Below are 23,670 nucleotides of genomic sequence, written 5' to 3'. Positions count from 1 at the left end.
AGTTTTTGTATTTTGTAAAGTATTAAGGGTTAGAAGTTATGGTTAGGAAATAGAGGATTGGTTGGGTGAATTTTTTTGTTTGATTCGAAATGGAGTTATATTTAAAAGAAATTTTAATTTAAAAAAAATGTTATAATTTAAAGTTATTTTTAAGTTCGAATTAAAGATGTTTTTTAATAAAATAAAATTTCAAAGCATATTAATTATTTTTTATTTTTTAAAAGTTAAAAAAATAAATATCTCAAATCCATAAAAATTAATAATCATCGATTTTTATTTAATATATAAAATATTATTTTAACATTTTATAATTAAAAATTAAATAATTTTTTTTGTGCTCGACTATTAAGGATGCGTAAGCAGGCTCGACCATAGGGAGAGGACCTTACCATAAGGGAGAGGAGAGGAGAGGAAGAAAAAGTGCTTCCTAACCTTGTTCTAATGGTAATAACCTATCTATGTGCTAATCCCACCAATTCTTCCTTGCACTAGGAAGCGCAAGCCCCTCCGGGACCTTCTTTTTTTCCACCTTCTTAACAGAGAAAGGGATATGGAATGTGTACATGGTGATGAAGCGTAAAGAGTAAGTGCTAGAAACACATCAATATATGCACTGGGTTTTTTTGTCTTTCTCAAAAAATGAACTTACAAAAATAGATTAATAACAATAAATGTTAATAATGATCATCATCCATTTTATTTAATAAATAAAATTTCATTTTAATATTTTATAATTGAAAATTAAATATGTTTTAAATTGTAATTTAAATATTTTTGAATTTGTTTTGTTTTGTACTATTTATATTAAAATAAAAAATAAAAATAAATTATTTGAATTTTAAAAAAGTTAATTATTTTATTTTGAATTTGTTTTTCAACTATTCATATTAATATAAAAAAAATTATTTAAATTTCACAAAAGTTAATTATTTTATTTTGAATTTGTTTTTCAACTATTCATATATATATATATATTTTAATGTGAAATTAGACGAAAATTATTTTATATTCATTAAATATATAAAGATAATAAATTTATTTATATTATAAAAAACAAATTTATCGTTACAAAATTGTAATATTTATATGTTAATTAGGTTTATTTTTCGTGGTTGAGTAGAATGTTAGTTATTTTCTTACCCATGTTTAATTTCTTGCAAGTGACATGATGATGAGAAATATTGTTATAATAGCTAATGTGCATATGGATATTATTGTATTGACCTTCATTCTTGCTCTCAGGTTGAGAGAAAATAATTTCCCTTCAAAAAAGGATATAACTAATTTATAAAGATTAAATAACAAAAATGAGTGCCCTTTAATATTTTATATCTATGATCATATAGTTTTGTTGGCTTAACTAGTCATTAATGCTAGTAGTGTGGGTAGTGTTGCAAATGTTTTGAAAAGGAGAGCAGATGTGAGTAAGGACTGGGCACTCCAAGAGAAAGTGCTTTCATCTTCAACTTTCTTAGTATTTCAAAGTGGGCAAATTCTTTCAGTTTAAGGTGTTTTGGGAATAGACTAACACCTAGTTTCACTTAGAAGATCATGAGAATTAGTTCTTATCTTTGAAATGTTCATTTTCTTCTTAGCATTGGTCAAGACAGAAAGATAATTCTAGTTAGCAAGAGTGGGGTTGATCACCTCCTTATAATATCTTAGCTTTCTTTTTCTCTCAACTCCTTTTCATCCCACAACTTATCCTTAAATCTAGAAGTAATGGTATTTTTAATTTCATTCTTATTCATCAAGATGATCTCCTCCTTTATCCTTATGCCAACCTTGCTTGTGTCAGAGGTGGTGGTTTTGACTAGAGTTGGAAGCAATTTTGGGGAGCCTCTTAGCATCCATGTTGTACATCTTCTTCTTGTACATCATATACCTAAACATAGCTATGCTTTTAATGGGGGAGAGGCTAGCTTCAATCAAAAGAATATAGTAATGAGTATTTCCTTTAATCTTGAGGTTGTAAATTATAAATTGCTTTTAGAATATTTCAATCTTTCTCCACAATTCTCTAAATATATTACAACCCCAAACTTCACTCCCATATAAAATAACATAAATGACAAGAATCTAAAAAAAACATTTTTTCCTACAAACAAATTTATAAAAATTATATAACAAAAATTACATGTGAAACATATTTCTTTTAAATAATTATTCAAAATCAAAATTCAACTTTATCGTTTATGAAAATTTCAAATATATATCACTTAATTTATTTAAAAATTATATTTTCATAATTTAAGATTTCTTTTATTAACATAATTTTATAAAATAAAAATTTATTAAAATCTAAATGTACATATGAAACACGTGCATTTTTATGTAGTGATCATAAAAACTTATTTAAAAACACTGCCATACCCGGTAAATTTAATGAACATGCTAAGAAAAATTGAACCACACAACCAAGATTTCTTTAAAAACACAACCCTTTTTCAACACTACTGAGCCAAGAACCTTCTGGTCCCGGAACACAATCAGAACCCCAATTCCATACGAATCTCCAAGGAAGTGACCAAACATCGTCATGTGCGCTCCCAATGGTCCAGATTGCGCCACTCTGTTATGTTATCTTGCGCCCCTCTATTAAATTATAATCCGAAACCCTCGTCACCGACCAAAAACTTTATTGGTCATTACACGGAAACGTGCTCTGTTCAAACTTCAACTGGAGTGGCCAAAGGTTGCGAGGTTTTCATGAATTTCTTTCAAAAATATCAGTGCCTTCGAAGATTAGTATTTATTTTTTACTAGATTTCTGTGCTTTTAAGGATTTAACAATTTTTTAAAAAGATTTCAATGCTTTTGAGGATTTGACAAATTTTAAAATATTACAGTGCATTTGGTAACGCATGACGCTGAGAGACGTTTCTGCAGTTCCGAAGGAAAGCATATTTAGGTGATTTTCAGCTGGGAAGAGCAAACTCGATGTCAAAGGATTCCGACGAGGTTTGGTCCAAGAAATTTGAATTGATAACAGCTTTTCTGCGAGAAAAACCGTAACAAATATTGGTCCATTAACCAGTTGTGACCGCTCACAGTATGAATATTTGAGGTTTCAACGCTTTTGCCAGAAGTTTTTCCCGCAGAGTTTGAAATTTTTGATAATTTTTATCTGCGAAAGTTTTCTTTAAAGATGTATTACGTGCGTTTTTGAGATTTCGACGCTTTTGCCCGATTTTTTCCGCATATTTTGAAATGTTTGGATTTTTTTTTTTCACCACAAATGTTTTCATTAAAGATTTGCGTATTTCATTAAAGATTATAATGATGCAAAGTATTTGCACAAAATCTTAATGTTTTGCTCTGGAAATTTTGATTGTCAGGGAGCTCTCTTTACAGGTCCGTGCGCCGGATGTGAAGAGTATTCGCCATTGAATGAGCTGCAGAGGAGAGTATTTTGGGTCCATTGAGGAGGCAGGTTCTTTGAAGCATTCATGACGGGGAATTGATTATGTTTTGAGCTTAGTACATTTTTTTTTTCAAAAAGAAAAAGACTTGTGGCCATTGAGATTCTCTGATTACGGGGATTAACGGAGCGCTAATCGTTCCCACTTATTTCCGGCTGCTTTAATTGAACTTTGAAGTAGTCGGAACAGTGATCAAGCTCGGAATAGGAACTAAATCCGTGTGTCGCGGATTCGCCTGTAAATTTCATGCGTAGTAACCGGCCCGGCAAGCGAGTACATTTTGTTTATCCGAGTAGTAAAATCTTTGTCGAGTTCGATTCTATCGGAAAGAATTTTTTCATGGCGAATTCTGGGGTCGCAAGACGGAGAGGCTACAGCCGATCATTCAATTTTCTTCATACTGCCGATGCCTTCAAGGATTTATATACTGATCGTTTCTCGAAGGAGTTACTATCTGCATACGTAGAAAAACTTGCCAATCTCCTGCCCAAGGCCTCCTCATTTAGGGGAACGGAGAAGTCAAAAAATAGTAGCTGTCCAGATGGATGCGTCTCACAGCCGTCTTATCATGAAGACAACAGCTGGGGAGCTGTGGCTTTGTCCATTGTTAAGATTGTGGCATGCTTTCTCACGATGATGATTACGACTTTCTTCTGGGCGATAGTAATGCTAATACTGCTTCCCTGGCCTTACGAGAGAATCAAGCAAGGAAATGCCTATGGCCACGTTACGGGTAGAATGCTGGTAGGCTTCTTTTCCCTTGTTATGTTTAGGTTCTTCTCCAAACTTTCCATTTGCTTTCATTCTTAAATTACTATTTCCCTGTCCTTCCGTTACCGTGTCCTGATAATCTTGAAAGTTTTATTAATGAACATATAAGACTTTTTGTTACCCTCGACTGGTTTGAGACTACTCTCCATTTATGACTTTGGGAATTTTGATTTGAGAAGGGATTCTTGAAATGAAACAAATATCTGTTCATGATTTGTACAAAAAGATGCAATTACGGGAAGTTTTTTTAATCATGTATCAGGAAATTTTTGCCAAGCGACAAGAAGGGACGATTTCTATAGTTTGTTTTTGGTTGGAAAACTGTGAAGAAACGGCTCATTGCGATGAATAAAACCTTAGGAGCTTTCCATTTCCACCTGAGATCGTACTGTTGTGAAGATGTGGCTCCGAAGTTCATTAATTTTGGTCCCCTGTTCCATGGCTTTTGTTGATAATCAGTACTTGTCTTGATCGCACTTCATAATCTCTAATATCAGATTTCAAATTTGCTAGGTTAGGGTCTGATGTAATATTTGCATTATTACACACTATTTGTTTCGAGGAAACAATAATGATCTACCTGTTATTAGGAAGCGTTTACGAACTTGAGGTCATTCCCCAAATGATTCTCTTTCAAGCTTGCACAAATACCAGAAATGCCAATGATTATAGCTGACTGAGACCCATAGGGGCACAGAGAAGTATAGATCTTGGCATGCAATGGTTTATTGAGTATTTTAATTTAATCTTTATAATTTTGTTCATATAGACATCGATTTTTTTTTCAGGTCTGTAACTTTTTATAATTATGGCACTGACAGAATTTCTGTTAACAAGAAACAGAATATAAATTGTAAAGTAAAAAAGCTCCTAACAGTGAACCCAATAGGCATAAGCACAAGGAGTGCTTTAATACTATTTAACATCCACAAACATTAAAATGTGAGAAGACTGTACAGTTTCAAAGCACAGTTTTATACAACAAATGAACAAACAACATTATTGAAATGAAACTCCAAATACGAAGAACAGACCCAGCAGTCTACTCATTTAAACCTATATCCTTAAGAGCTCTAGTACAAGTCATGCCAATCAGAGATCTATTTAGCGGACCATGACAGGTATCTCCGTGCAAGTTGCTTGCCCATCTTTCCCATCCAAGTCTAACAACTTTCAATTTTGGCTAGGCAGATTTTCTGATGCAGGAGCATCCTTCGCTGACTTACTATCCTGCACACTCATTAAAAAACCGTTTATAAATATGGTTGATTTCTTTTATTTTCTAATCTATATTACGATGCTTGTAGTTGATTTTTCTCTTTTCAAAAGTCTGGTTTACATGACTCACGTTTGCTTCCACTTAATTCAATCACGCCTTGAAAGGAGCACTATCTTATTTTCTTGGCATATCTGGCATGGCAGGGAGGTTGAGCAGTCCATTTCTTTCATTGAACCTTCAATTATTGTAACCAAGTATATGATGTTGTAGGACCGCCGTGGGGATTCATACGGATCTTAACAGGATATGCGAGTCTGATGAATGGTAATCATACACTGCATTTGGATTGAACGAAATCGTTGCCATTGAGTTGACTGATGAACTCCCACGCTGAAAACAAAATGGAGTAATGACAAACCAAAAACAAAAGAAGAAAAAGATAAAAGACAAAGGTGCAGCGAATGAATGATAATAGCTGGGTTGGATCATAGACAGCTGGGCTGTTGGTGACTGTTTTGTCCTTTTCATTGCTGAATTAATAAAACCAACGGCGAAAAATAAATCGGTTGTGGTGGCTGTTTGTCCTCTTCTTTCCTGAATTAATAAAACCAGCTTGCAGAAAATCGCATGTCAAAAGGAAAAGGACAGCTTATGCTCAAGAAACCAATTCACTGGTAGCAAGTGGCTATGTGAGAGATATAGGCGTTTTCTGTGTCCTGCACAGAGTGGTATTTATGAACTGTTTGAAGCACGGATCAATTACGAAAGAGAAATCATGTTATTAATTATCCATTGCTGTGCGAGTGGAGCTAGGCTTGTAAATTTTAATTATCGGATTGGAAGGTTGCAATAAAATTAAGATTTTGATTGTTGTTGAATCCAGTATCCTAGGTGCCTTAAATTGCCTCCACATTTAACATTCCATTGTTGATGTAAACAAAAAATATTGTTGAGAATAATGGATTATTAGTCGCTTCCTTTTACCAAGGCTGATTTTGGTGACTATGCTGTCGATGGATTTGTAGGCAGAAAATCCTGTGGGTTTTACTGCTTACGTCATCCTCTTCCAACTGGCCACTTTCCTCAACGTCCCTTTATATCTGGTCAATAATGTCGGGGGTGTCTTCCAATTGTGGGATTAAGTCTTCCAGAATCATGAATAAAGCATGCCCTTCATCAAAATCTTCCCGCCCTCCTCCGTTCCATCAGAGCCTCAGTGTAGTGTTTCTTTGAGTTAACTATACTGGCTTAAATGGTCGCCATACTGGACACAGGAAAGCCATCCTGGAAATCTAACAGAGAAGTTTTCCCCATAATATAAACTGAGAAAATGATAACATGGGTTTTCTTTCTCATGGCAAAGCTGGTTTTGCAAGTCTAGACGTCTCAGGGTTTAACCTGCTCTTGTAACTCAGACCTCCATACCGCACATTTCTTTCTTTTGTTTGTTATCAGAAAACTGCATGAACTCCTACAACAGATTGCTACCTAGTTATTTGTCCAACGGACAGAAGATCGCATCCTTGCTTTGGCCCCACGAGGAGCCTTGCTTAGGTCCCATGAGGAGCCTTACTTATTTCCATTGCTATTTTAAGGAGTGTCTCGTACTATGCGACCATCATTCATGGATTTCCTTTCGTTTTTATTAACTTTGGGAAAGATTCTGATCGCTGTTCAAGTCCTCTTCAGACTTGAGTCAATTGTGCTATTAGCTATGTCACATGACAGTGGGTCGGATTAGGTGGATTTCCCTTTGTTATTGTTAAAATTGTGCTATTAGCTATACGCTAGATGATTTCATTCCCTTTGTTTTTGTTGAGTGTGATCGTGGGAAGGGTTCTGACCACTTTTTCGGACTTGACTCAATTGTGATATTAGCTACGTCACATGACAGTAGCACAGGAAATCGATCGATTCCAGAAATGGGACACAGATCACACATTTTATAAATTAAAACAAATTTTAATATAATTAATAATTATAAATAAAAAATAAACATAAAAATTATATTGGTACAGGTTTTTTTTCTAAGTAAACACCCATGGGATTTGAACCAGTGACCCATCACAAGGAGTGTTTTAATTGTATACTCATTCACCATTAATCTAAAGCCCATCCACAATATTGGTATAGTTAATTATACATATAATATGCATATTTTATTAAATAATAATTTAAAGAATATCATTATAAATTATTAAATATTATAGATTTAGTTAGATTTAAACAAAACTTATATTGTAAATAAATGTCTTTCGAATTAATCACATCATTTAAATATAATTAATAAGAAAGACATTTATTACAAATTTAAATTAAAAATTTAATAAAAAAAAATTATAATATAATAATAATAAATTATCAAATATTATAAATTTAAATTAAAAAAACAAATAATAAATAGTTATTACAATAATTTGTATATATTTTTTATTGGGATAATTATTTAAATCAGTAACCTATATTTTGAATCTTGGACTATTAACTTATTTTTTAATATTTAAGAAAATTAAATTTTTAATTAAATAAAAGCAATTTTACTTATTTTATTATATATTTAATTATATTTACAGATAAATTTTGAAAAAAATAGACATCGTAAGTTGTAACCATAAAAAACTTTAATACTAATTTATTAAAATTTAAATTAACTAATACCAAACTCAACAAATCAATATCATTGAAAAAACACTTTTTAAACCTCTGTTCCCACCTTAATGTCCGAAAAATATCCTAGCATATCACTCTGATCCACAAAATATAAACATGAGACGCCCAAAAAAACGTACCGTGACTTAGATTATGAGTTGAAATGTCTCTCGCAATGTTAATGTGTTGGTTTTTTATTTATCCAATTGAAACATGTATTACACAAAATATAAACATGAGACGCCCAAAAAAACGTACCGTGACTTAGATTATGAGTTGAAATGTCTCTCGCAATGTTAATGTGTTGGTTTTTTATTTATCCAATTGAAACATGTATTAGTTTATAATGGCACAGACCGGCTGAAGTTCATTGTGCTACATCGTTTGTGTCATGGCCATATGGTCCATTTGGTACCCAGAAGTTTTATCGCAATCAATGTATGCGGTGTTAACTTGTGCTTCATTGCAATCAAACCTGGAGGAGACAAATCTCTGTCAACTCATGCTGCTGCATCATTAATAGCCATATGGTTCATTAGATACGAATAAGTTTAATCAAAATCAATGACTACGGTGTGGACGTTTGCCTCATTGCAATCAAACCTCATGGCGACAGATCTCTTTCATACGCGAGGTTGTGATTTGAACTTAACATCAATTAAGAGATTAAACATGTAAGTTGTCAATTTGAAGAGAATTTCTCAATAGCACTTACATCATAAGTATTTTTCCTATTAATTGTTTGTTTATCATTGATATTTTAAATATATTTTCTTTGATTATGAATAATTTGTAATTAACATTAAAGGTAAAAGTATTTATTTGGTTTGTAAGAACTTTAACCAATTTTAATATATGTTAAATTTTTTTACATTGATAAGAATATTAATACTAACTTTATCAACAGCCAAGCTCCTCATTATTTATCCACTATCATTATAGTAATGTTCACAAACATAACTAAACAGGGATTAATTTACCTCTGATCTATCCGTCCAAAGATAAGGTAAACAACCTTTATACACGGAGATGCTAATCTTCATAAGCTATGCTTAACTGCTAGTCTTATAATTAGCATAAACCGAAAATACAAAACGCAACCTAAAAGTAATGTAAGAAAAAGGTCACGAAAAGAGGATTCTTTTTGGGTTGTCTTTCACATCCATATCCACTCGCAGTGTTTTACACTCAATGTTTATCGATACCATGCTCCTAATCATTTCATTAACGATACTTTACACTCGGTTTTGGTTAGTCTTATGCTTCCAATCCCCCAGACTATTTGAAGACATTATGTCTCTTTCATGCTCTCTGTAGTGACTTTGGCTGCTCCCTGCCTTCAGATTACTGATTGCCTAGGTTACCGTGTATGTCTAAAACAATAAACGAAACCACCTTTAGCAGGCCTACTGTGCTATGCTGAAGAAACGGCTACCCATGTAATTAAATATCATACAAATAACAAGACCATCATTAGTAAGCCTAATGTGCCATGCCTATCGAATTGCATGTCCTGTAACTAGATAATAAGAAAGCCAAAACCGAAAAAGGACTTTATTCACACAAAGACTCTTGGTAAAGGATTCCTGTTTAGCAAGTAATACTGCTCTGTTCCTTCACCTCACCTTGAAGTATTGGTCTCTTACGTTCCTTACCTTCTCTTAACCCCTTTATTTACAATATTTCATGGTCATATTGTTAATCTCATATTTCAGATCTTATACACTATATTAGCAGATATTGTTCTGCATCTTCTAGACTATTGGAGATATGTTTATGCAACTTATACTGTCTTTGTGTTGTATCCTTTTTCCTTTCTGGTAACTGGTACAGTAATTTTCCCTGTTGGATGCGGATCTTTGCGTAGCAAGATTTTTGTCTTTTGTTGGCAATTGATACTTTGAATTTTTCTATTCTGGCTTTAAATTATTCTTTTGAAATACTCTGATTTATTGCAGTTAATACCTCAACTTAAATGACAAACAATATTTCTAATTTGAAGCTTGGCTATCAGATGTGGATTTTAGGAAACCCAATTGAAATAAGAGGAGCAGAGTACTCAAATTTGAAGGCTATTTATGTCAGTAACCACGCATCACCTCTTGATATTTTCCTTATCATGTGGCTTACACCCATAGGCACTGTTGGAATTGCCAAGAAGGAGGTGATATACTAAAATGCCTACTATGTTTTAATTTCTGCTTTTATGTTCCACTGTATTAGCAAGAAGGTTGCGACAGTTTTATGTGATAATCACATTATTGCTGCTGTGTTTGCCTTTTTTTAGAAGGAACTCAAAACTATTTATATAAACAGTTGGCTGAGGTCTCGTATTTTGCATTCGGATTTTGAAATTAGGAGCATGGTCTTAAGTACCTTTGGTATTTTATCAGGGTATTGTGATCTAATGTAAAGTTGGCACGATTAGGAGGCCATAATGCTTACATTTTGCTGTTATGTTTCAAACTGTATTTGTGTTAGCAGCAAAGGGGGGGCACAAGTTTTCCATGGTTATTATACTATTGTAGTTGTCTTTGCCCATCTGTTAGAAGAAATACAAAACAATGATATTTGTCAAGATAATTTTTCTGTAAATGACATTACTTTGTAGATGGAGTCGACATTGAGTATTCTAGGTTATTTAAATAGATTTTTAGTTTAAAGTTGAGGTTGTTGGAATTTAATTCCAACTGCAACATAAACAACTGGATAGAAATCTGATTTGCTGTAGATATTCCAGACTGTTAGATGCCTCAAAGTCGTGCTTGATATTTTCCACATTTATGTGCATTAAATTTTCAGCATTAAATTCCCCTGCAACAGCCGACTTCATTTCTTCAAAAGGCATCACCGCTTGCTGCATTCAATACGCAGATAAGCTTTAGAAGATATTTGTATTATTTTATTGTTTAAAGTCAAATATGTTTTAACATATAAATGTAATGAACAACAGTTCTGTTTTAAGTTAGAAGAATGATAGAGAGTTTTTCTTGTAACGCACAGCAGTGCTGAAACTGTAATTTTCAGATAGTGAAAAATCGGTTTGTGGAACTGAAGCGTTCCTGCTGTAATCCCTCTGTCAAGAGGAAGATGCTCTTCAGCATAATCTTTTGTGAAAATCCCTCTATGTGAGGAAGACGAATTTGTATCAGTTGGTTTACTGTTTATAAATAGAAGTTGTTGTTGTTGTTGTTTTTTTTTGTGCGTCGCTGTTATACCATTGCTCGTTGTTGTTACACCGTAAGCAGAAAATAGTTTCTCGTTGCTGTTACACCGTAACCAGAAAATAGTCTTGACGTCAAAACAGAGTGTTGCTGATACACCAGTTTCAGCGTTGCTGAAACACTGTTGCTGATACACTGCAAACAACAACTGACGAAACTGCGTTGCTGAAACACCAATTTCAGCGTTGCTGAAACATCGTATTCCACAAACGATTTTTATTTCCACTGTGTTAAAACAGAGTATTGTTTTGTTTTTTCAGTGTTGTTTAGAATTATCAGAAATTCCAACATGGTATCAGAGCTGGTCTAGGTACTCAGTGAGTCAAAAAACAAAGTTTGTTTTTTCACTGTAGGAGCTGTAAGAAGCTTATTGAGCAGATTTTCTCCAACAGAAAAAGTTTTTGTTTGTTTTTATTTATACAGTCAGTATCTCTTCTTTATTCATACAGGTTAAGATGGCAGATGCTGGAACAGGTTTAACAAATTCCCAATTGCCACAGTTTAATAGGAAAAATCACAGTTATTGGTCCATAACAATGAAAGCATTGTTTGCTTCTCAAGGAATATGGGAGCTGGTTGAAACTGGCTATGCTGAACCTGCAGATGCAACAACGTTGACTGCTTTGACAGTAGTAGAAAGAGACCAGTTGAAGAGCGACAGGAAGAAGGATGCCAAAGCCCTCTTTTTTCTCTTCCAATCAGTATATGAAAGTGTTTTTCCATGGATTGTAGCAGCAACAAAATCCAAGGAGGCATGGGATATTCTCAAAACTGCTTATCAAGGCATGGAGAAGGTGAAGACTGCAAAGTTGCAGATGTTGAGGAGAGACTTTGAAACACTCAGCATGAAGGAATCTGATACAATAGGTTCATTCTTCACTCAGGTAATTGGGTTGATAACCCAGATAAGATCTCATGGAGAGATTCTTGAAGAAAGAAGGATTGTAGAGAAGATCTTGAGAATTTTACCCTCAAGGTTTGAATCTATTGTAGTTGCAATAGAAGAAACAAAGGATCTCTCACAGTTCACAGTAGATGAACTGAGTGCTTCTCTTATGTCTCATGAACACAGACTGAGTAGAGGGACAAATTCCTCTTTTGAGCAAGCATTCAAGACTCAGATGTCTTTTGGCCAAGGAAAAGGTCGAGGCAGAGCAAATAACAGAGGTCGTGGAAGAAGCCAAAACAAAGGCAGAAATAATCCTGCAAGCACAAGTGGAAGGAGTTGCAATCAAAACCAAGATGAAGGTTCAAGCAAACAGCAAGCTCATGGACAAATGTATGACAAATCCCAAGTCCAATGTTATTATTGTAAGAAATATGGGCACTACGCCAATGAATGTAGGAAAAAACAAAATGACATGAATAGTAGGCAGAATGCTAATTTTGCAAATGAAGAAAATAAGAATCCAAAGATTGTGATGTTAACATGTAACATAGCACAAGACAAACAAGAAGATTTTTGGTTCTTAGACTCAGGTTGTAGTAATCACATGACTGGAAATATTGAAATGTTTGCCAATCTGGATGAAAATGTGAAATCTGAGGTAACAACAGGAACTGATAGTAAGATATCTGTCAAGGGTAAGGGCAGAGTCAGTATCCGAGCAAGAAATGGAGAAGAGATGATTGTGCCAAAGGTATACTATGTACCTGGTCTGAAATGTAATCTTTTAAGCATTGGACAGCTCATTAATAAAGGTTACAATGTGTTCTTCAAAGATGATATGTGTACAATCAGAGACATACCTCCAAGTAAGAAGATCATTGCACAGGTGCGGATGACCAATAATAGAATGTTTCCTCTCAAACTCAGGGCAGATTTGAAGGAAGGAAGAACTATTGCAGCTGTAACACAAGAAGTCTTTCAGGAACAAGTGAAAGATGAGAATTGGTTGTGGCACTTGAGATTTGGACATCTCAATTTTGGAGGCTTGAATCTGTTGCACAGAAAGGGAATGGTAAAGGGATTGCCATTGATCGAGAAACCGGACAGCCTTTGTGAAGGCTACATCTTGGGCAAGCAACATAAAGAAAGCTTTCCAGCAGGAAAGAGTATAAGGGCAAAAGCACCATTGGAAATTGTTCACTCTGATGTGTGTGGACCGATGCAAATACCATCATTTGCCGGAAATAAATATGTTTTAACTTTCATTGATGATTACACCAGAAAGACATGGGTGTATATGCTAAAACACAAGAGTGAAGTGTTTGAGAAATTCCGCCACTTCAAAACTCTTGTTGAGAAGCAGTGTGGGCATTATATCAAAGTGTTCAAAACAGATAGAGGAGGAGAGTATGTCTCAAAAGACTTTCTGCGTTTTTGCAGAGAGAATGGCATACAAAAGCAGTTCACCACGAGGTATACACCTCAGCAAAACGGTGTTGCCGAAAGGAAGAATAGGACCATTCTTGACATGGTCAGAAGTATGCTGAAGGCAAAACACTTGCCGCATGAGTATTGGGCAGAAGCTGTCATTTGCGCAGTTTACATCTTGAATAGATGCCCAACTAAAGCTGTCATGAACAAAATACCAGAAGAAGCATGGAGTGGTCAAAAGCAAACTGTCACTCACATGAGAGTATTCGGTTGTGTAGCATATGCACATGTACCGGATCAGCTAAGGAAGAAGCTTGACAGTAAGGGGGAGAAGTGTGTCTTTATTGGATATTATGATAAGTCAAAAGCATACAAACTCTATAATCCATCCACCAAGAAATTGATAGTAAGCAGAGATGTGTAGTTCATTGAAGATGAAGCTTGGGATGGAAGCTTAGAGAAGACAGTGAATGTGAAGACAATTGTGTCTCACGAAGAAGAAGAGGAAGGGACAGCAGCAAATAATCCTTCCTTGGTGGCTCCTCCTCCACCACAGCAAGTACAACAAACCACACCACAAGCTGGAATTCGAACAGCCTTGAGAAGTCAAGGAAGTGCTTTTCCAAGCACACCACAGGGATCAGAAATACCCTGAAGTTCGGATGGAACTCCAAGCACACCAAGAAGACCAAGATTCAGAAATATGAATGAGATTTATGAACAAGGAGAGGTAAGTAACAATACCGGTCTGAATTCATTATTCGCTTTGTATTGTCATGTTGATGACCCAGTTCATTTTGAAGATGCTGTAAATGAAGATAAATGGATTGAAGCAATGAATGAAGAAATTGGTGCAATTGAGAAGAGTAAAACATGGGAGTTAGTGGACCTCCCTAAAGGCAAAGATGCCATTGGAGTTAAGTGGGTCTATAAGACCAAAAGCAATGCTGAAGGCAAGATTGATAGGCACAAAGCAAGACTTGTTGTGAAAGGCTACAAGCAGCAACAAGGCAAAGACTATGATGAAACCTTTGCACCAGTAGCAAGGATGGAAACAGTCAGAACAGTGTTGTCTATTGCAGCACAACACAAATGGAAGATTTATCAGATGGATGTTAAATCTGCATTCCTGAATGGAGTGTTAAAAGAAGAGGTTTATGTTGAACAACCTCCAGGCTATGAAGTTGAAGGCCAAGAGCATAAAGTCTGTAAACTGAAGAGGGCTCTTTATGGGCTGAAGCAAGCTCCAAGAGCATGATACAGCAGAATAGATGCTTATCTAATTGAGAATGGGTTTGATAAGTGTGATGGTGAACCCACACTCTACATAAAGGAGAATGACGGTAAGATTCTTATTGTTGTTTTATATGTAGATGATTTGATTTTTACTAGCAATGATGCTTCTCTCATTGTTGATTTTAAAGCAGTCATGAAAAGTGAATTTGAAATGACTGACTTGGGCTTCTTAAGATATTTTCTTGGAATTGAAGTAGACCAAAGTGAAAATGGTGTTTTCATTTCTCAAGTTAAATATGTAGAAGCAGTGTTGAAGAGATTTAACATGCAGAACAACAAGGCAGCTGTGACTCCAACTGTAATGGGGTTGAAATTGACCAAAGAAGACAGCAGCAAGGATTTTGATCCAAAACTGTACAAGAGCATAGTTGGCAGCCTTATGTACTTGACTGCAACTAGGCCAGACATTATGCACGCTGTGAGTTTAATCTCCAGATTTATGGAAAGATCGAAAGAGACTCATTGGCAGGCAGCCAAGAGGATTCTAAGGTATGTGAATGGAACGAAGGGGTTTGGTATTTTATACTCCTCTTCTGAAAGTTTCATGTTGACAGGTTACACTGACAGTGATTGGGCTGGAAGTGTTGATGATAGGAAAAGCACATCGGGATATGTGTTTCATATGGGATCGGGAGCCATCTCATGGGCTTCCAAGAAGCAACCAGTTGTGTCTTTGTCAACAGCAGAGGCAGAGTATGTGGCAGCAACAGCAGCAGCATGCCAAGCAGTGTGGCTGAGAAGAGTTCTCAGAGATTTGTGTCATGAACAAGAAAAGGGCACAACCATTTACTGTGACAATAGCTCGGCAATAGCATTGTCTAAAAACTCTGTTTTTCATAAAAGGACAAAGCACATAGACACCAAATTTCACTTCATACGTGAATTGGTTAACAATGGTGAGATTGTTTTGCAACACTGTAGAACAGAGGATCAGTTCGTTGACATCTTGACAAAACCATTGGGAAAGAAAAGTTTTGATCATTTCAGGAAATGCCTGGGTATGCAGAAAAACCCAGCAGTTGAAATTAAGGGGGAGTGTTGGAATTTAATTCCAACTGCAACATAAACAGCTAGACAGAAATCTAATTTGCTGTAGATATTCCGGACTGTTGGATGCCTCAAAGTCGTGCTTGATATTTTCCACATTTATGTGCATTAAATTTTCAGCATTAAATTCCCTTGCAACAGCCGACTTCATTTCTTCAAAAGGCATCACCGCTTGCTGCATTCAATACGTAGATAAGCTTTAGAAGATATTTGTATTATTTTATTGTTTAAAGTCAAATATGTTTTAACATATAAATGTAATGAACAACAGTTCTGTTTTAAGTTAGAAGAATGATAGAGAGTTTTTCTTGTAACGCACAGCAGTGCTGAAACTGTAATTTTCAGATAGTGAAAAATCAGTTTGTGGAACTGAAGCGTTCCTGTTGTAATCCCTCTGTCAAGAGGAAGATGCTCTTCAGCATAATCTTTTGTGAAAATCCCTCTATGTGAGGAAGACGAATTTGTATCAGTTGGTTTACTGTTTATAAATAGAAGGTTTTTTTTTTTTTTTTTTTCCTGTGCGTTGCTGTTACACCATTGCGCGTTGCTGTTACACCGTAAGCAGAAAATAGCTTCTCGTTGTTGTTACACCGTAACCAGAAAATAGTCTTGACGTCAAAACAGAGTGTTGCTGATACACCAGTTTCACCGTTGCTGAAACACCGTAGCTGATACACCAGTTTCAGCGTTGCTGAAACACCGTTGCTGATACACTGCAAACAACAACTGACGAAACTACGTTGCTGAAACACCAGTTTCAGCGTTGCTGAAACACCGTATTCCGCAAACGATTTTTATTTCCGCTGTGTTAAAACAGAGTATTGTTCTGTTTTTCAGTTTTGTTTAGAATTATCAGAAATTCCAACAGAGGTTAGCATTAGGAGGCCATCACAGTTTACATGATAATCCAAATGTCGTGTGAGTGAAACTTGTGAAAAACGATTTTATAATCATTAGTCTCCCATAGCGTTTGTGCAATAGCAGATATCCATTGAACACTTGGCACATCTAAGTGTTAAATTATATTGCATTTCAAAATCTTAGTGAAGTAGAGAAGGGGAGAATTCTGCAGGTTACCTGACTGTAATGGCAGCAGACTTGTTTTTTTCTACGAGTCCCAACAAAAGGAGAGATTCAGATATGTAACTGGCTCTCTGAGTAACTTCTTGTCTGGGCGCATTATGCTATTCTTAGAGAACTTACGTTTAGCTTGAAAATGTTTTAAAAACAAACCAATTGCCTAGAGGTTTTAAAAACAAACATGAAAGAATTCCGCTCTTTCAAAGTAAAACTCTTCTCATCGAAGTATAATTGGGACTGGGCCCGTACGCGTAAATTTCTTCTCATCCAAGTATGATTCGCAATGGGCCCCTATGCCAAGGCTTACCAGATGGACAAGATTGGATCATTTCAAGATAGAGAAGACAAGTGAACATTTGAAGGTAATGAGTTTTTGTTGCTCATTATATATTCTATTCTTTATCTGACCACTTTGCGTTCTTTGCATGAAAGATGAATGGAATGTAGGGTGAGCAGGTAATCTTTGTTTTTTTGAAAGCATATATTTTTTAAATTTATTGTGGGATATAATTAAAGAAGACATTGAGGTGAAAATGTATGGTAGCAGTGCAGTAGAGCAAGCTTGAAGATGAAGAAGATGAAGGAACACATAACACGTTCATGATGGAGAAGCGGTAGTGGCAAGAAGAGTTGATGCTGTAGAGTAGAGAAATGAAAAAGAGCAACATGTAATGCCCCTACCTTATACGTGTTGATATGTTGAATGAGTCTAAAGATGACTCAGGATGATGGATAAGTTGGCATTAAAAGAGAGTGATGAGATGCTTAAACAACAAAGGTTTGTGATGTCGAGTTAGGAATCATAGGCATTGATTTAGAATTACAAAGGAAATTGATGATGGTGCATGGGAGGAACGAAATAGAGGCAATAACCACCATAGGGCTTGAGTTGCAACCAGTGATAGAGAAGTTGATGATGCTAAAGAGAAGTTGGCAACATTGAACGTGGGCATGTGGAGTTGTCTATGGTTGAACGATGAAAAGTTAAAAAGAGAAGGGAAGGAGAAGATGAACGATGGATGAGGAGTAGATAAAATGGAGTATAATATGCCAGAGGAGTTAAAAGAAGAAAAAAGAAAGAAGATTACAAGGCATCCAACAAATTCTAAATTGTTAGATCTAAGACTTTTGTAATCCATAATGTAGAAATCAGTGTTTCGGATTAATCACATCATTACGATTAGGTCAACCTTTCGAACCAACTAATGTGGTTCATCCACAAGGTGAAAAATCAATCGATCTGAGAGAATAAATAATAGGGATGCATCATTGTTCAGGTTTAGCCATTTAAAATTCGCCGTAAGTGAAATTATTACTGAGGAGAGAAAACTATTTAAGAATACGTGATAAAGAGATGTCTGTTAAATTATTTAATAGCTAGTTTCTAACTAAATATTAAATAATTTAATAAACATAACATATTCTTAAATAACTTTTTCTCTCCTTAGTAATAATTTCACCAACGGCTAACCTTGAACAATGATGCATCCCTGCTATTTATTCTCTCACTCTGTCCTGAGAATGAACCACATTAGTTGGTTTGAAAGTCCTGAGGATGAACCACATTAGTTGGTTTGAAACGTCGACCCAATCCTAACGATGTGATTAATCAGAAACACTGATTTCAACTTTTGAATTGTAGACAACCTTTTGAGCTAGATGTTCAATTTTTTTGAAGCAAGGGAGTTTGATCCAATAGCATTCCTAGTCGAGTAAACTATCTTGTTTACATTTTTTGTAATATTCCATTTTTTGGATATGGTCAAAATGGATGGAATCTACCCGTGGTATTTGCCCACGGTATTTTTCTTCGTTTTTTGAGGGAAAACAATAAAATAAAGTTTCTAGAGAGTCCATCATGCTTATAAAATGGGATAGGAGCTAGGCATTGGGATCATCCTGAGTTGTCTATCTTATTGTGTGTTTGTTGAGAATTTGGCGTGCCCAGTTCTAGCTTGATTTGGGGACGAAAACTTAGCGGTGTCATTTGTGTGGTGGATCCATCCAAAATTCACAAGTGGACTTCAGTATCTTAGATTAGTCATTGTTGAGCAGCAGTACATGCCATTCGTAGGGACTTCAGTATGACTTGTATGAATATGTATCTTTGTTTTAGTTATTAATATAAATAAAAGGCTGCAATTTTAGAGCCCTTTGTGTTCGATGTTTTGATTGCAAGTATTTTTAATGAGCACACTCAAGTGTGTTAGAACTATTAAAAATTTTGACATTTGAGATCTTACAGTGGTATCTGAACTAATTTTCCTGTCAGCCTAAGGGTTTATCACGGAATGATTTTGAGACCGATCGAGGATTCCAAAAGAGACTAGTTTTCGGTGATCCGCCGTAATCACCGTAGCTAGTTATCTATCAATTTCATGGCTTATTCACGTCCACCCTGGTTGATATTTACAGAAAGATTGCCATATCCATCAATCGGTTTAATTGTGACTTAACGTTGAAGATTTTGCAGGTTTACGGGGCAGATAGATATATTTATTAAGGGTTGAGATCTATAGCCCCTTTCAGAGATCAAGCTTATTTTCAATCCAGGAGGTTGAGATCTATCATTCACTTCAAAGATCGAGCTTATTCCAGTACAGATCTGTGGCCACTCGTAATGGTTTAGAAGCTGAGGGTTTTATCTTGCAGATTGAAGTTTTGTGGAGGTCGATTTCAGATCTGAGGTTAGCTAAATAGTTCAGAAACCTTGAACACCTCAGAGCTCAAATATTAACACAGAAGTCGGAGAATTAGTTAGATCAACCTCAAATATGAGAGTCAAAATCCCTCATTTGTGAACAATATTCCAAATTAATAAAAGAGGCCATGGGATTTATGCTGAGAATTGACGGCCCTTAATCTACAAGGACGGATTCTACCATTAAAAAGGGGAGGCCAAGACCTGAGTATTTAGGGAGATCGAGCACCTCACCTCTGAAGAAATAAAAATCGTTGATATGTTATAAGTAGCTGGTTTGGTCGATTGGTTAATTGGGTTAAATGCGAGGTGCGACTGGTGCAATTTGCAGAGCCAGTGTGTTAGCTATTGCAGAGATGATGTGATGCGTGGAGAAGGAGGTGTGATTTGTAAATTAATGTGTCACATCCAGAACGCCAAATAATTTCGCGGGAAGCCGAGATTTGTGGTTGTTGGCAGAGCCATTATATAGTTGAATACAATGTTCGTGGGAGCCATATCGACTCACTGTATGCGCTAGGGATCTTAATCCTCGCGTTACGACAGAGTTTGGAGAGCTCGTTGAAGCGGACCGTCCATCTGCACAAGTTTAATTTAACCGCGCTCACCTCCATCATGCCCCGACCAAACATCTGCGAATGAGCGATTTCCCTGTTTCCGCCCTTGAAGAAAGTTGTCTTGGTGGAACTGCTTCCTGCGGATGATCTCCCACCATAAACTTTGACCTGGGATTGGACTTTACCAAGTGCTGGATCCAGTTGGCGTGAGTCCGATTGGGTCTCTATTCAACATACAACTTTACTATGCCAGCCATCCAAAATACTATGCCAGCCATCCAAAATGAATGGCTGCGTCAATAGCGCCACCACACATTGGAATCAGCGTTGCAAAATAATTCTAGTTCCTCTGAGGGGTTAAATTTGACGGGTCCCCTGCCCATCAGTGAAATTTTTTATGACAGTTTTATTTTTAAACGGCTCGTCATTTGACTTTTAATAATTATTTTTACTAGTTTTATCTAAGCGAGTACGAGGTTTCATTAAGAGAGTAAGCAGTGAGAGACTAGGATTATTGCCATTTTTGCGTGATTGGTGGTTTATTGAATCAAATGTAATGAAGGTATGCTCAGGCGTGCCTTTGCTTCACTGGCGTATGAAACCTAATAGTATGTCAAATCATTCTACCTTGGTTTCCCTCTGAAACATAAGTTTATGTGTCCTCAAGAGTCAAGCCTATTGTCTTATGGTTCAAAATTCAAATATTGTAATTATTCGTTCAAAATTCAAATATAATAATCATTGTTCAAATCTATGTTCAATGATTTCCCTTTTATCATCCTAAAATGTTACAAGGATTTATGGCTCAAATTTAAGATCATGAATCTCTGCTCAGTGACTTGGCTTATATCATCCTATGGTGGTACATGGATCTACACGTGAAGAAGCCAAGCACCCACAGGCGGGTTACCAAATTTCTCATTTTCCACAATATTGACCAACATCTCCCAAGGTTCGAAAGCCAATTTAAGTGCCATTAGAGTAATTAGCTGCATATCCACCATTTCAATATCCAATAGCAAGGGTACCCACCTCTGAGCAAGCAGCCGTAACAAAGTGAGCCCCACCACCTGAATGAGGGCAGAGAAAGTGTTGGTTCACTAAAGAGCAACTCCTGTGCAAATTTAAGATTCTGCCTCAATTGTAAATTGATATTGAAATGTATCCAATGTGTTTGTAGTAAATAGATTGGTTCTGGTAATGATGAGTGAGAACAAATCAACAGCCGTGGGAAAACAAATCAGGGATAGTTAAGTTATTCGACACTCATACTCGTTGACTGTCAGTTCGACATTGTAGTCAAGCTTACACTCCTATCCATAATCTTAGTTGTTTGTGTGCAAGTCAAAGACATGGAGTTGTGGGTTGCTCCTTTAAACTTTAGTGTTTCTATTTCACACCATGACCTTCGTACTTTAATTTTATAACTGTATCTTAACCATCACACCTCTAAACACAAAACAATCCATGGCTTCAAAATAGGAGTTATGGAATTGAAAGTATAGGCTAGAGATTTTAATCATGCTTTCACAACAACTACATATTTACTGTGAATAGAAAATTAACCGTTCCCCAAATAAAAAACTCTAATTATCAGAAGCGCAAAGGAATCAAGAAAATAAAATATAAAACCACATTTATAGCTCTTTAATCCAAGGATAGGTTTGAAAAATTTTCAAGCAACAACGGCATTTCTAACAAGGGAATCTAAGATGACATGCTTGCTTTTGTGAAGAAGTTGAATGAATACCATAGCAGATCTCCATTACCAATTTCGAATCTTAAACAAACTTTTTTAAATCTTGTGATTTTGCTCACTATTAAAGCAAAATTTCACGGCCGGTTTCAGCGTATGTGCTGAAACAAACGATTTTGAACTTGTTGATCAGAAACCGAAATAATGAAGAAAGCAAGAAAGCAACAACTGAATACCAAGACACGAAACTGAATCACAAAACTGAATTGAATGGAATTTTATTTAACAATGATTCTCCGCATTACATTTCATGGGCATTTGATAGTTTTATATCACCAACTATCGTTACATAACTAATTATTCGGTATACAACTGTCTATTTACATTTTACCTAAAGTTACTAATTTGTTGTCAAACTAACAAACTCCACCTTGACAACAATTTTCCCATTCATCATCTTTCCTGCAAGCCAAGAGAAGCTAAACACCACCGCAGCTTCTCTACTGTAACTGGCTTTGTGAATATGTCTGCACAATTTTCTCGTGTATGGACCTTTTTAAGAGCTACTTTTCCGCCATCGATCACATGTCTCAGAAAATGATACCTTACATCAATGTGCTTGGTTCTGCTGTGATAGGCAGGGTTTGTAGCCAAGTGAATAGCACTTTGACTGTCACAAAGTACATTCACTTTCTCCTGCGTTCTTCCAATTTCATCGAGCAGACCCTTTAACCAGATTGCTTCTTTACTAGCATCTGAAGCAGCAATATATTCGGCTTCGGTAGTGGACAATGCAACTGTGTCTTGAAGCTTTGACATCCAACTAATTGCTCCACCTGCAAGAGTAAAGACGTAACCTGTAGTAGATCTTCTTTTGTCCAAATCACCAGCATAGTCAGCATCTACATATCCGCAGACTGATCCTTCACTACCATTAAAGACGATGCAATGGTCACTTGTGCCTCTTAGATATCGAAGCACCCATTTCACTGCTTGCCAATGTTCTTTACCTGGATGTGCCATGAACCTGCTGACAACTCCAACTGCATGTGAAATGTCAGGTCTTGTAGATACCATCGCATACATTAAGTTGCCTACCGCATTTGCATATGGTACATGAGACATATACTGCTTTTCTTCATCAGCTCTAGGACTCAAAACCGAAGAAAGCTTAAAATGGGAAGCTAGAGGAACATTAACAGGTTTCACATTATTCATAGAGAACTTTTCAAGTACCTTCTCCACATACTTCTGCTGTGATAACCAAAGCTTACCATTTTTTCTGTCTCTGTGTATCTCCATGCCCAAGATATGTTTTGCTGCTCCAAGATCCTTCATATCAAACGTCCTAGAGAGTTGAGCCTTTAACCTGTTGATTTCTTCCATGCTTTTGCTTGCAATAAGCATATCGTCAACATACAAAGCTAAGATAATGAATATGCCATTGTAACTTTTGAAGTACACACAATGATCATACTCATTTCTTATAAAGTTCTGGCTCACCATGAAGGAATCAAACTTCTTGTACCATTGTCTGGGACACTGCCTCAGACCATACAATGATTTCCTGAGCTTGCAAACTAATCTTCTGCTGCGACCTCGTACAAAACCTTCTGGTTGTTCCATATATATCTCTTCGTTCAAATCACCATGTAGAAAAGTTGTTTTAACATCTAACTGTTCTAACT

At 35.9% G+C, this 23,670-nt stretch overlaps 1 protein-coding gene across 7 annotated transcripts in view; it reads left to right on the top strand.

Moving 5' to 3' along the window:
- The first annotated feature begins 2,411 nt into the window (after positions 1-2,411).
- The window catches only part of LOC149166588 (1-acyl-sn-glycerol-3-phosphate acyltransferase-like), a 142,225-nt gene continuing 120,966 nt past the window's right edge, over positions 2,412-23,670 (top strand). The window contains exons 1-4 of one of the 7 annotated variants that reach the window (XM_089432695.1): positions 2,413-2,695; positions 2,890-3,052; positions 3,339-4,166; positions 10,076-10,225. In XM_089432695.1, coding sequence (XP_089288821.1) covers positions 3,669-4,166; positions 10,076-10,225 — 648 coding nt within the window. In that variant the 5' untranslated portion in view covers positions 2,413-2,695; positions 2,890-3,052; positions 3,339-3,668. Of the gene's footprint in view, positions 2,704-2,849; positions 3,068-3,338; positions 4,167-10,075; positions 10,226-23,670 lie in introns of all 7 variants that reach the window. The other 6 variants (XM_089432692.1, XM_089432697.1, XM_089432696.1 and 3 more) reach the window with 6 other exon arrangements.

Source organism: Pinus tabuliformis, chromosome 5_1, assembly GCF_031772625.1.
Source record: "Pinus tabuliformis cultivar Carrire ecotype Pingquan chromosome 5_1, CPIR1, whole genome shotgun sequence".
NCBI classification, from domain to species: domain Eukaryota; kingdom Viridiplantae; phylum Streptophyta; class Pinopsida; order Pinales; family Pinaceae; genus Pinus; species Pinus tabuliformis.
This window is presented reverse-complemented; position numbering and strand designations above follow the sequence as displayed.